At 43.6% G+C, this 14292-nt stretch overlaps 1 protein-coding gene across 1 annotated transcript; it reads right to left on the bottom strand.

Annotated features, from left to right (window-relative positions):
• Window positions 1–1703: 1703 nt before the first annotated feature.
• LOC130298179 (gelsolin-related protein of 125 kDa-like) lies at window positions 1704–4420 on the bottom strand. The gene is made up of 3 exons (XM_056551091.1): window positions 4309–4420; window positions 2455–2581; window positions 1704–2371 (listed from the first exon to the last, which is right to left on the bottom strand). The coding sequence occupies exons 2-3, from the start codon at window positions 2540–2542 to the stop codon at window positions 1704–1706; spliced, it is 756 nt and encodes a 251-aa protein (XP_056407066.1). The 5' UTR covers window positions 2543–2581; window positions 4309–4420.
• Window positions 4421–14292: the final 9872 nt, after the last annotated feature.

The raw sequence follows: 14292 nt of genomic DNA on the forward strand, positions 1-14292 counted from the left end.
GGCGTTTCCTGAGACACGTGTCATCAGAGAGCACTTAGACAGAAAAGAACAACCTTCACTTCAGAAGCTCATAAGTACTGAAAGGATTAAGATTTTTTAATAGAAGTAATTTACAAATCTGTTTAACTTTCTGGAGCCAGTTGATATATATAAAAAAAGTTTTTTTCCTGGATAACCCCTTTAAAGGACATCTATAGTGCAAAATAACTTATCCGAAGGATCAATAACATAATATTTTAATAGGTCAGACATTTACGCACGCGGCAATACCAAATATGTGTATTCATTCTTTTTTTTTTTTTACACTTTATGGGGGTAAAATGGGAAAAAAGGACATTTTACATTTTTATTGGGGGAGGGGATTTAAAAAAAATTTTAATTATTATTTTTTTTACTTTCATTTTTACACTTTAATAGTCCCCATAGGGGACTGTCTATAGCAATCGTTTGAATGCTAATACTGTTAGGTGCTATGTATAGGACATAGCACTGATCAGTATTATCGGTGATCTTCTGCTCTGGTCTGCTCGATCTCAGACCAGAGCAGAAGACCCCGGGAGACGGACAGTGGCAGGTGTGTCCGGCTGTCATGCTGGATGATCGGATCCCCACGACAGCGCTGCAGGCGATCCGATCATCCATTCAAAATACCGAACTGCAGCAGATGCCGTGATCTGTATTGATCACAGCATCTGAGGGGTTAATGGCGGACATCCGCGTGATCGCGGATGTACGCCATTACCGGTGGGTCCCTGGCTCGCAGTCATGGCAGCGCGTAAATGTACGTCATGGTGCGTTAAGTAGCACGGCATCATGACGTACATTTACGTCCATTGTTGTTAATGGGTTAAAGAAGTGTAATAAAAAAAAAGAAAAAAATCCCATGTGGTACCGCCGTGTGCATAAATGTCCGAACTATTAAAATATAAGGTTAGCCAAACGGTCGATGGCGTACAGGTGAAAAAATACCAAAGTCCAAAATTGTGCATTTTTGGTCACGTCATATACTATAAAAATATTAATAAAATGTGATTAAAAAAGTCCCATCAAAACGGAAATGGTACCGATAAAAGCTACAGACCACAGCGCAGATTATTTTATAAAATAATTGGGTGAGGGGGGCGAGGCGAGGGGGAGGCATGGGGGGCGGGGGAGGTGATGAAGGCATGGGAGGCGTCGGAGGCATGGGAGGTGAGGGAGACAATTAGGATAGTAAAAGACAAAAGCTCCTCGAGATCTCTGACCACAATCTCATCTTGTATAATATCAGAGAGTCCACGAGAGAACGTGTCCACCAGCGCTTCCTTATCCCAGCACACTTCTGCTGCTACAATACAGAACTCTATTGAATTCTTGGCCACAGTTCTCATCCCCTGTTACATGGACATGAGCTGCTCTGCCGCAGAGGGAGAACGGACAGGGAGATTTAAGGGGTACTCCACTGCCCCAGCGGTCAGAACATTTAGTTCCAAGCGCTGGGTGTGGGCTGCGGGGGTCATGATGTCACACTGTGCCCCCTCAGTGCGAGTCTATGAGAGCGGGTGTGATGGCCTCGTACACATAGGGATATTTCTTGTCCATATTCCAGCTGTAGAATCACATTAGTTTACATTTTGGGTGAATAGAAGAATATACAGCAAGAGACAGGACAGAGAGATTAAAGAATTCTACACAATTATTACAGTTTCTATATTAAGTTGTTACTACTCCCCTGGGTGGTTACTTGTAGGAATGTCCTTATACTGCTGATCACTGCTCACATCTGTCTCTTCTTCCTTCATATCAGTAGCATTAATAATATCCAGATCTTTTCCTGTCAGAATGTCCTCTTTATACTGCTCATCACCACTCACATCTGTCTTTTCTTCTTCCTTTATTTCTGTAGCATTAATATTGTTTAGATCTTTCCCTGTAGGAATGTCCTCCTTATACTGCTCATCACCGCTCACATCTGTCTTTTCCTCTTCCTTTATGTCTGTAGCATTAATATAGATCAGATCTTTCTCTGTGGGAAAGTCATCCTTACACTGCTCATCACCACTCACATCTGTCTCTTCTTCTTCCTTTATGACTGTAGCATTAATATTGATCAGATCTTTCCCTGCAGGAATGTCCTCCTTATACTGCTCATCACTGCTCACATCTGTCTCTTCTTCTTCCTTTATGTCTGTAGCATTAATATTGATCAGATCTTTCCCTGCAGGAATGTCCTCCTTATACTGCTCATCACTGCTCACATCTGTCTCTTCTTCTTCCTTTATGTCTGTAGCATTAATATAGAGGAGATCTTTCTCTGTAGTAATGACCTCCATATTTTGCTCATCAAGAGGACGGGGACACCTCTCTGGTGCTGTTCTCTTACTGGATCTGACTGTAGGGAACACATACAGAGACTGAATTCATTCTTTACATACAAATAATGAGAGGACGTGTGTATATAGTCATGTCTATTACCTGGTGATGTGAGGGGCTGCTGATCCTCCATCATGACCTGATCCTTGTACTGATCCTTGTGTCCTTCTACATACTCCCACTCCTCCATGGAGAAATAGACCGCCACGTCCTGACACCTTATAGGAACCTGTATTGTGAATAAACATTTAATTCTATACAATTCCAGGATGTTATATGGAGACATTTGAGGGGATATTCCTGCACATGATTTATCTTCTTGCTCTCGGATGATGAGGTGAATACTTGTCGGGGCAGATCCTCTATATTATGGTCACATGTCCCGAACTGACCGCATGTCTGATGATCCAGCTGTCAGTTCAGGTCATTATACCCAAAGCGCCCGTCCCATGGAGTGTAAGGAGTTAAGTGATATTTCATAGTATCACTGCTCCCCTCCCCCGGGACTATATAGATGGCTGCTTACTGTCTGGCCCCTAAGGATAGAATTGGCAGTGCTGTGCGCCACTTAACCCTAGCTAGACTGGTTGTTCTTATCCCAGTGAGTAGAAGGGACAATAAGCAGCTATCTGTATAGTGTGTGGCCCCAAAAAAGATAAGTGGCAATGCATCACCACCATTTAACTCCTTCATGGCTGACTGGGCAGGAGGTATATAATGTATAGCCATGGGCCCAGCTCCGGAGCAAGAGATGCATCAAATCTGGCATATCTTCTGCTCTTGTGCAGGAAACCCCTTTCAGAGCAGGGACTCCTGTCATTAAAGTGATAAGATTTGGAGGGGAGGGAGGCCGCTGCCAGTCTATGAAGCACAGTCAGGAGTTCAGCACGATTCATAGCCCCTAGGTCCTACCTGCTATCAGCATCTGGGACTCATAGCTAATGCTGGACATCACCAATGCCAAAAATCTATTTCCGGTAGCTCAGTGGAGCTGATAAGGACACCCACAGTGAAATAGCGGGGTCCTGGTCAGCTGAGAGAACAGGTGGAGGTCCCTAACCTCGCTCCATGCTGTCTGAACGACGCTCCAATCCTGCAGGCAGCCTCAGCATCACAGCATTGATCAGTGTATGTAATCTATAGATTCCATGTAATAGTCTGCTACAGGGACTAAAAAACTGGGAATAAGGTAAAAAGAACATTAACTTAATGTGAATAAGCCCCTCCCCTAATAAACGATTGAATCTTCCCCATTTACCAATTTGTTTTTCTTAAATGAAATCATTTAAACAAAAATAAATCTAAACATATGTGTAACCGCACGGTCAATGGCGTAAACGTAATAAAATACAACTTCATGGACCAAAAGAAAAGTCTTAAAAAGCGATCAAAGAGTCTCATCAAAACTAAAGTGGTTCCGATAAAAATTACAGATCACAGCGCAAAAAATGACTTTCATACATCCCCGTATACGGAATAATAAGAGAGTTATAGGGGACAAGGTAGGACAATCTGATACAGACTTATTATTGTACAAAAATTTAGAACTTTTTTATATTTTAAAAGTGTTAAAATAAAACCTATATAAATCATTTATCATTGTAATCGTTTGGCCCTACAGAATAAAGAGAATTCAAAAGACCCCAGATTTTAAAAATTGCTTCTTTTTTTTTTCAATTTCACCCCACAAATAATATTTTTTGTTGTATTTTATGCGGTAAAATGAGTGATGTCATTACAAAGTACAAATTGGTGGTGCAAAAAAAAAAAACAACAAAACTCATATGGGTTTGTAATGAGGAAACTGCAATCATTATGGCTATTAGAAGGCGAGGAGGAAAAAATTGGAAAGAGAAATCACTGTGTCCTTAAGGGGTTAAAACTCAAAACTGCCGGGTCCTAAAGGGGTTAATAGTACAAAAACATTTAAGACACCACATGTGACCTCACACATACCTCCACCTGCAGACTGTACAGGAGTCGTGTGCTGACAGGACCTGCATGATGTCACCGTCATGTGATCAGTCACATGGAGGAGGAGGAGTCACATGATCAGGGGCTGCTGCTCTAGGCTCATCTGCTCAGTGTATACAGGACTCTGCTGTCACATGACCATTATCACAGGTCCTTCAATCGCAATCTCTTCTATCCTGCCCTGCTGAGCCCCACCCACTCCAGTCACATGATCCTCCCCACAGGTCCTTTAGCCACAGTCACATCTATACTGCTAAATTCCCCCCCCCCCACAAATGTACTGGTCACATGACTGTGACATCATCACAGGTCCTACACCTCCAGCATGTAGCAGATACAGAGCAGGTCCTGGTGGGGCAGTCACTGCTGTTGTGTTGTGTGTGGAGATCTCTCAGAGCGGCAGCCCCTGATCATGTGACTCCTCCTCCATGTGACTGATCACATGACGGTGACATCATCGCAGGTCCTGTAAGCACACGGCTTCTCTACAGATACAGGTATGTGTGTGCGGTCACCATCTTATCAGGATTATTGGGGATGTTTATTATTAACCCTTAAGGACACGATGTATATTTACATTCTGTGCCCCATATGGGACTTTGAGGTGAGCTCAGGAGCTATAAGCAGCCAGGACTCACCACTAATGACGCTCATCGCCATTAACCCTTTAGATTCCATGATCAAAGTCGATTGCAGGATCTAATAGTAAAAAACAGTTGTTGGGGGCGGAGTCTATATCAGCTGAGATGACGGCCGGAGGGCCCCTTACCGTGCTCTGTGCTCAGATCAGTGCTCTAAGTATACAGACACCTCCACAGCCTGTATAAGCCGAGCACCGATAACACTGATCACTATGGCAGAGCGTTATTCAGGGATTGTAATAGAAGCCCCTCCCCTAATAAGTTTATATCTCATTTTTGTAATAAAATATTGTAGGTGGGCGTGGCTTAGACATGGCGCTGTACGGTTGTTTTTCTAGGGAGCGCCGTGCCGACCAGCGGTTGTTTGCATGATTTCCTGCCTATACTGCCCCCCACGGGATGTCTGCAGGTAATAGCAGGTTCTTCCGGGGGGACATATCACAATTCACATAAAATCCTGATGTAATTGTGATGTATATTGTGCCCCCTAGTGGACACATTTCAGTATTCTTCATTGGACAATGTCATATTGAATCCCTCTATTCTTCTCCCTGCTCTGATGAAGACGTTCTGAATACACCGCAGCCTCAGAGATTAGGAGAAATGGATTCACAACGTCTTCAGCAGAGCAGGGAGAGCGACCTCAGAAGACCTGGAGGACCAGAGCGCCACCACTGGACGGGAGAGGTGAGTGCGCTCTAGTCTCTTATTTTACAGCCCTCGGACAATGGATTTTGTTTTATAGAGAAATCTGAAAACTCCTATAATGTCTCCTCAGATGTTTCCCCAGATTATCTCCAGGAAATGGATTTTATTTCTCCATAGAATCTGGTGCGGTTTATCATCGTCTCCTCTTCTTCCCTTCAGGTTTCTCCAATCCAGGATCCTCTGCTGATATCTTCTATATAAGAGAATTCTCCTGGATGACCCATCAACCATGGAGAGAGACAGGAACAAGATGGCCGACAGGATCATAAACCTCACCCTACAGATACTCTTCCGGCTTACTGGAGAGGTGAGGGATTCTGGGAGTGATGTCACATGACCTCATTCTTATCTATGTAATAAAAGATGGATATGACTGGAGACGTGAGGGATTCTGGGAGTGATGTCACATGACCTCATTCTTATCTATGTAATAACAGATGATATGACTGGAGAGGTGAGGGATTCTGGGAGTGATGTCACATGACCTCATTCTTATCTATGGAATAACAGATGGATATGACTGGAGAGGTGAGGGATTCTGGGAGTGATGTCACATGACCTCATTCTTATCTATGTAATAACAGCTGGATATGACTGGAGAGGTGAGGGATTCTGGGAGTGATGTCACATGACCTCATTCTTATCTATGGAATAACAGATGGATATGACTGGAGAGGTGAGGGATTCTGGGAGTGATGTCACATGACCTCATTCTTATCTATGTAATAACAGATGGATATGACTGGAGAGGTGAGGGATTCTGGGAGTGATGTCACATGACCTCATTCTTATCTATGTAATAACAGATGGATATGACTGGAGAGGTGAGGGATTCTGGGAATGTATGTAGTGATATTAATGTGTCTTTCCATACACAGGATTACACAGTAGTGAAGAAGTCCTCTAGTGGGCGCTGTCGGGCCCCTGTGTGTGAAGGATGGGGAAGAACCCTGAGCCCAATCCCGGGGCCCCCACCTCACTCCCTGATACATGAGGAAATGGAGGAACAGAAGATCCGAGAACTCATCAACAAGATGATGGAGCTGCTGACTGGAGAGGTGACCCTGCTGGGACATTATACAGTAATGAAGGGGTCTGGTGATGACTGGAGAGGTGACCCTGCTGGGATATTATACAGTAATGGAGGGGTCTGGTGATGACTGGAGAGGTGACACTGCTGGGACATTATACAGTAATGGAGGGGTCTGGTGATGACTGGAGAGGTGACACTGCTGGGACATTATACAGTAATGGAGGGGTCTGGTGATGACTGGAGAGGTGACACTGCTGGGACATTATACAGTAATGGAGGGGTCTGGTGATGACTGGAAAGGTGACACTGCTGGGATATTATACAGTAATGGAGGGGTCTGGTGATGACTGGAGAGGTGACACTGCTGGGACATTATACAGTAATGGAGGGGTCTGGTGATGACTAGAGAGGTGACACTGCTGGGAATGCTGGGACATTATACAGTAATGGAGGGGTCTGGTGATGACTGGAGAGGTGACACTGCTGGGATATTATATAGTAATGGAGGGGTCTGGTGATGACTGGAGAGGTGACACTGCTGGACATTATACAGTAATGGAGGGGTCTGGTGATGACTGAAGAGGTGACACTGCTGGGACATTATACAGTAATGGAGGGGTCTGGTGATGACTGGAGAGGTGACACTGCTGGGACATTATACAGTAATGGAGGGGTCTGGTGATGACTGGAGAGGTGACACTGCTGGGAATGCTGGGACATTATACAGTAATGGAGGGGTCTGGTGATGACTGGAGAAGTGACACTGCTGGGACATTATACAGTAATGGAGGGGTCTGGTGATGACTGGAGAGGTGACACTGCTGGGACATTATACAGTAATGGAGGGATCTGGTGATGACTGGAGAGGTGACACTGCTGGGACATTATACAGTAATGGAGGGGTCTGGTGATGACTGGAGAGGTGACACTGCTGGGAATGCTGGGACATTATACAGTAACACCACTGGAGGGGTCGGGGTGATGACTGTATCATTATGTGTCAGGTTCCTATAAGGTGTCAGGACGTGGCGGTCTATTTCTCCATGGAGGAGTGGGAGTATGTAGAAGGACACAAGGATCAGTACAAGGATCAGGTCATGATGGAGGATCAGCAGCCCCTCACATCACCAGGTAATAGACATGACTATGTACACACGTCCTCTCATTATTTGTATGTAAAGAATGAATGCAGTCTCTGTATGTGTTCCCTACAGTCAGATCCAGTAAGAGAACAGCACCAGATAGGTGTCCCCGTCTTCTTCTTCCACAGGATGATCAGGTAGATGGAGATATTCCCTATGATCTGTAGAAGGGCTGTGAAGCTCTTGTGGTCAGTCCCCTCACCCTCCATGACTCCTCATCTCCTGCTCATCTATGACATCCCACGTGACTTCTCCTACTGACTGATGACTTTTACAATATTTCTTCCACATCTTATGAATCAGGGAGAAGATCCGAACAATATTAATGCTCCAGAGACAGATATGAGCGGTGATGAGCAGTATAAGAACAGTTCTACAGGGAAAGATCTGATCTATATTAATGCTACAGACATAAAGGAAGAAGAAGAGACAGATGTGAGCGGTGATGAGCAGTATAAGGAGGACATTCCTACAGGGAAAGATCTGATCTATATTAATGCTACAGACTTAAGGGAAGAAGAAGAGACAGATAGGAGCAGTGATGAGCAGTATAAGGACAACATTTCAACAAGAAAAGATCTGATCTATAGTAATACTACAGACTTAAGGGAAGAACAACAAGAGACAGATGTGAGCGGTGATAAGCAGTATATGGAGGACATTCCTACAGGTAACCGCCCAGGTGAGTAGTAACCACTAAATGCAGAGAACAGTCACAGATTCTGCTCAGTCACCTACTGTAATACATTTTTTACTCCAATGGAAAACAATTGTTTTTTAATCAATTGGTGCTATAAAGTTATTCAGAATTTAAATTACTTCAGTAAGTTGTGTTGTTCTTTTCAGTCTGACCACAGTGCTCTCTGCTGCCACCTCTGTCCATGTCAGGAACTGTCTGGGGCAGGAGAGGTTTGCTATGGGGATTTGATCCTGCTCAGGAAAGTTCCTGACACGGACAGAGGTGGCAGCAGAGAGCACTGTGGTCAGACTGGAAAGAACTACACAACAAAAAGAACATACAGCAGCTGATAAGTTGTGGAAGGATAAAGATTTTTAAATAAAAGTAATTTACAAATCTGTTTGACTGTGCTCATCAGACAACCCAAAGGATAGGGGATAAGATGTCTGATCCTGCGATCTCCGTGCAGAGATTTCACCCCGGCGGTCCTGAACAGCCCACTGAGCTAACCAGCATGTGTTTTGTTCCGTTTTAGACGCCGCAACTTTAATCGCGGCATCTCAAAGGGTTAATACCGGGCATCAGCCTGATCGGCGATGTCCGGTATTAGCCGCAGGTCCTGGTTTCTGATAGAAACCGAGACCCATCGAGTATGAAGCGCGATCAGCTCCTGAGCACGATTCACATAATGGGAGCCGGGAATGGACGTAAATATATGTCTATTGTGGTTAAGGTTCCCGGTTTAGGTTGTATTGTGTCTGTAGTCAGTGACTGTGTTATGCAGCTGTCCTCACTCTGTATACATCATGCTGTGCTGAATGGGATTTTGTCATAGACTTCCATGGTCTGTACTTACACTGTACGTCTCTTTACTCACTTTTCAGTAAAATAAGTTAAAATAAAAAAAAAAAAGAGAAAAAGATAATGCTATGTTATACATATCGATCGTACCAACCTGATCTATCAGGATAACAAGTCAATTTTACGGCACATAGCATGATTGTTCCCGCAAAAAACAAGCATAAGGGTCTGGAGATGGAAAAATGAGTGATGGCTCTTAGGAGAGGAGGAAACAAATGAAGATGCAAAAATGTAATTTCCTGGATCGTTATGGGATCTAAATAGTATAGGGCACCATTGAAATTATGCTGGAGAGCAGGGACACCTGTCAAAGACAATGTCCCTGCTCCTTGTAAGGTGTCCCTGCTATCAGAATGGCTTTGTGAGACAGATCCCTGCAGATGTATATTTATAATTATTATTATTTTTATTTATTTTTTCAATTCTATTTTTGAGTTTTACAAGTTTAACATTGTAGATAACAAAGATAGGAAATCACTCAGAAGTCAAGGGATAGGTGACTTAGTATACAGTGATAACATTGGCGAAGCGGCACGCAGGCCACAATGTTAACTGATCTAAAACAATCAAAAAGGTGCATGCAATGCAAATAAAAAAGGTAATGAGCTCTTCCTTAAAGTCAAGAAGAAGTAAGAGACCAGAAAAGGAGATTGGGATAGGGAATAGAGAATAATAGAAAAGAGGAAGGGAAGTAAGAAGGATGGAAAGGGAGTGTAAGAGGCAAGGAGAACGAGGAAGGAATAGGTAGAGAAGGGGGGGGGGTACAGATAAGAGGGTACATTTAGTGGAAACTATTTATAGGTGTCTCCCAAATCAACAATAAGGAAGAGAGAGATGCAACTATATACAGACCAGGAAATATGAACAAGAGCGGTAATAAGCAAGTCAAATGCAGAATCAAGACATGGCAAACAGAACAGGTACAGTAAAAAGCAGGTCAACTGTGGGTTAAAAATGTGAATCAGTAGAAAAAAGCAATATGGCGAGAGGCATAAGAAAAAGCAGAAACATTTAAATAAATCAGAAGGTTCAGGGGCGGAAGGGGGAGGGGGACCAATTAAGGTACGGAGTGATCCAGAAGGGGCTGTGGCAGGTTTGGTTGAGTGATATATTTTCCAAGGAGCCGATACTTTGAGGAAAATGGCGGGGTTTCTCATCTCCCAACTCGCTAACTCCTCCATTCTACAGATATGATCTATTTTGTCCAGCCAACTAGGAATCGTGGGAGGTTCCGTAGATCTCCAGTTGGCTGGTATTAGAAGCTTTGCTGCGGTCAGCATGGACGTTGTTAGGTCAGATTTTTTAGGGTGGAAATGAGGGTCAGGTGCCCAAAGCAAAAAAAGGGGTGGGGGGGGGGGGCTGAAAGGGGATCTTCTGTTCAGTCTTAATAATTGACAAAACTTCATTCCAGAAGGGTTTGATCTTGGGGCAGTTAAGCCAAATATGGGAGAGGGTACCTGAGACAAGAAACTGAGACAAGAAATTGTAGGTGGACCTAGCGGATGAGGGGAGCAATGAGAGTGGATCAAGAGACTCACCTGAGTAAAAATCTTTTATTGTGAGGTTCCGGAATGCCTTCCATGCATCAGGAAAATGATTAGTATCTAAACCTGCATATAAAGGTAAGTTCTCTAAGTGAGTGACTGGGGAGATATTAGGCCTGAGCTCAAGTACTGTCTATAAGCTCTAATGGTCCCAATGCTCAAGGGGTTGGCATTTTTTGGGAGTGTAGTACTTGGTAGAGAAGACCAGAGTGCCCCGTAAGTCATATCCTCCATCAAAGTTCTCTCCACTTCACCAAATAAAAGTCTAGGCGGTGGGCACGTCAAGTGCAGCCATCTGGAGAGATGGATTGCCAAATAATATTTGGAGAGGTCAGGTAGACCCACACCACCTGTTGTTGGTTTCAGTGTCAGAAGCCTATAGGGCAACCTAAATTTCCTGCCCGACCATAAGAAAGAGGTAAACATAGAGCGTAAGGACTTAAAAAAGTAATTTGGAACCGCAATGGGTACTGTTTGTAAAACATAAAGCACTTGTGGAAGAATAAATGTTTTTTAAATGTTTTTTCCTACCTAGCCAAGAGGTCATGGGAAGCTTAAAGTCCCACAGTTGCGCTTTAATTTTATGTGATAGCGGTAAATAGTTTTCTGAATAGAGTGAGGAAGGATGTTTGGTTAAGTTGAATAACTAACTAAGTATGTAATATGATTATCAGGCCAGCGGAAGGGGGCTAGGGCCTTAAGGGGGGCACAGCCATGTCAGGAAGCGTTATATTAAGGATTTCAGATTTACTGACATTTATCTTAAAGTTAGAAGCTAAACCGTATGAGTTAAAAATATCTAATACCTGGGGAGCGCTACATCGGGGTGGGGGAGCGCTACATTGGGGTTAGAGATGAGAAGGAGCAAGTCATCAGCAAAGGCTGCTGTTTTATGGACATAACTGTCAACCTGAACGCCCTGTATAGTGTTGGTCTGCCTGATCTTTTGGATCAAAGTCTCTATTGTTAGGATGAAAAGGGAGGGTGACAATGGACAGCCCTGGCGTGTCCCATTCCAGATATCGAAGTGTGGAGTAAGTATACCATTTAGTCGGAGCCTGGGTGTGGGGCAAGAGTACAGAGAGTATATGGCTGAGGAAATTACATTTTGTAAGCATAGCATTCATGAAGGACCACGAGACTCTATCAAACACTTTTTCAGCGTCTGTTTCCAATAAGAGTAAATCGGAATGAGAAATATGTGCATGGTGTATAAGGGAGATAAGATGTGAGGTGTTATGTTTCCCTTCTCTAGCCTGTACAAAACCCACCTGCTCGGGACCAATCAGTTTCGGTAAAATAGATTTCAGACGAGAGGCCAAGAGTTTAGCCGACCAATATCATCTGAATTCAGCAGTGAGATGGGGCGATAACTGCCACATTAGGGAGGAGGGTAATATGTGTCTCAAGAGCTTGAGGTGGTAGAGTGACGCCTTGCAGGAGAGCATTGCACAGTTCAACAAATTTAGCCAGAAGAGGATTGCGCAATGTTTTATAGTACGAGAGGAGTAGACCATCTGGTCCTGGGCTTTTGCCTGAGAGGGGATGGAGGAAAGGACTTCAGATACCTCCTCTATTGTGAAAGGAGAGATTAGGAAGCGTGTTATCAAGGAATCCGTGTCCGGAGGGTGTGGTAGGTTGTAAAGGGAGCTACAAAAATGGAGAAATTCTTTAGTTATGGAGTCTGTGTCAGAGACTATAAAAGAGTTTTAATTTGGTGTATGAAGGATTGTTCAGATCTTTTGTGAGTTTAGAACCTTTGTCTCCATGGGCATAGTATTTAAAGGCACAAGACGGGTAAACCTTGGCCGATCTAATGTTAAGGAGATCTTTTAGTTCACAAGTGTTTCAAGCATAGAAATCTGAGCTAATAGAGAGTCTGAGCTGAGCTTTGCTTGCGGGGTAAGAGCAATAAACTCACCCCTAATAAAGGCCTTATGGGCTTCCCAGATAATGGGGTATGATACATCTAGAGTGTCATTAAGTGTGAAGTAGTCTGTGAGGAATTGGGAGAACTTTTACAAACGAGGTTTAGAATATAAGAGAGTTTAATTTAACGTCCAGGACCAGCATCTGCGAGGTATGTTAGAGAAAGAGAATCCGACACTAACTGAAATCATAATGTAATCTATTCTATGAAATGAATGATGCAGGGAAGAATAAAAGAGCAATCACGGACCGTTGGGTTATGAAGTCTCCAAATATCTACGAGATGGAGAGAGATAAGAGCTTTACGGACAGCTGCTAAAACCCTATAAGGTATTACTGAGCATTGAGTAGAGGTGTCGAGCAAAGGCTTTAAGGCTAAATTAAAATCCCCACTCAGTAGTAGTAGTATGATCTCCTCTTCAAATTGTTCTAGTCGGTTTAAGGTGTCAATGATCCAGGCATCTTGATTGGGGTTTGGGGTGTACAGATTGGCAATGGAATCCAGCTAAGGAGCCCTTGAGAAACATATATCTACCTACAGGATCAAGAAGTGATGTACCATGTACATACGGCACATGTTTGTGTATGGTTATACTAATGCCCTATGAGGCTGAAGTCGGGTGGGTGCAATGAAACCAGTGAGAGTAATGACGGGACGGCAGGGAAGTAATACGGGAACCCTTGAAGTGCGTCTCTTGGAGGAGTGCAATATCAACTTTGTCTTTTCTGAGTGGGGAGAGTAGCTGACCCCTCTTTCTTGGCTCGTTAAATCCTCTAACATTATAAGAAGAAACAGTCACGTTATTACCCATAGTACAATGCATATGATGCAAACAGCAACAATCGATTCTGCTTATGGAAGAAAAGCCCGGTCAGGTGCGGCCAAACAGAACGGCCTAGCATAATAAGGAACAAGTAAACCCTTCTAGGGTTGGCGAAGCACATGGGAATACATGGCAACAAAATATGGTAAAACAGAAAATAATCAAAATATGATAAAAACAGTCAAAACCTTGTGTAATGGTGGAAAGTAATCAAAAGTGGGATCTTAATGCAACCAGGGGGGTGGGGGTGGGAACATTTAGGGGTAGGGAGGAAGGTAGAGGAGGGGTGAGGGATAACAGGTATTTTTCTGATTCAGTAATATCAGGAAAGTCAAACATCAAACTCAGTAAAAAATAGATTGTGTCACATATATCTCGAGGAGTCGTAGCAAAAGTCCTCCGCTTCTGGTGAATGATGTGGAGACCAAAGATAATGTTGGACAGCTGGCATGTTCGTCCAAAACTCATCTCTTAGGGCTGCGGAGAGATAGCGATGTTATAAGTTCTCATAGTCTCATAATAGAACTAATTCCTGAGCCAAAGCAGGTTATGCAATGCCCAGATGAGTGAAGCAGATAGAAGATTCCAATAGCCGATCACTACAT

The sequence above is a fragment of the Hyla sarda genome (assembly GCF_029499605.1).
Source record: "Hyla sarda isolate aHylSar1 chromosome 1 unlocalized genomic scaffold, aHylSar1.hap1 SUPER_1_unloc_3, whole genome shotgun sequence".
Taxonomy (NCBI): Eukaryota; Metazoa; Chordata; class Amphibia; order Anura; family Hylidae; genus Hyla; species Hyla sarda.

Coding starts and splice junctions, on each gene's coding strand:
- LOC130298179 (XM_056551091.1), bottom strand. CDS start 2,542: ATGGAGGAGTGGGAGTATGTAGAAGGACACAAGGATCAGTACAAGGAT. Junction 2,372..2,454: donor GCAGCCCCTCACATCACCAG/GTAATAGACATG, acceptor TGTTCCCTACAG/TCAGATCCAGTAAGAGAACA.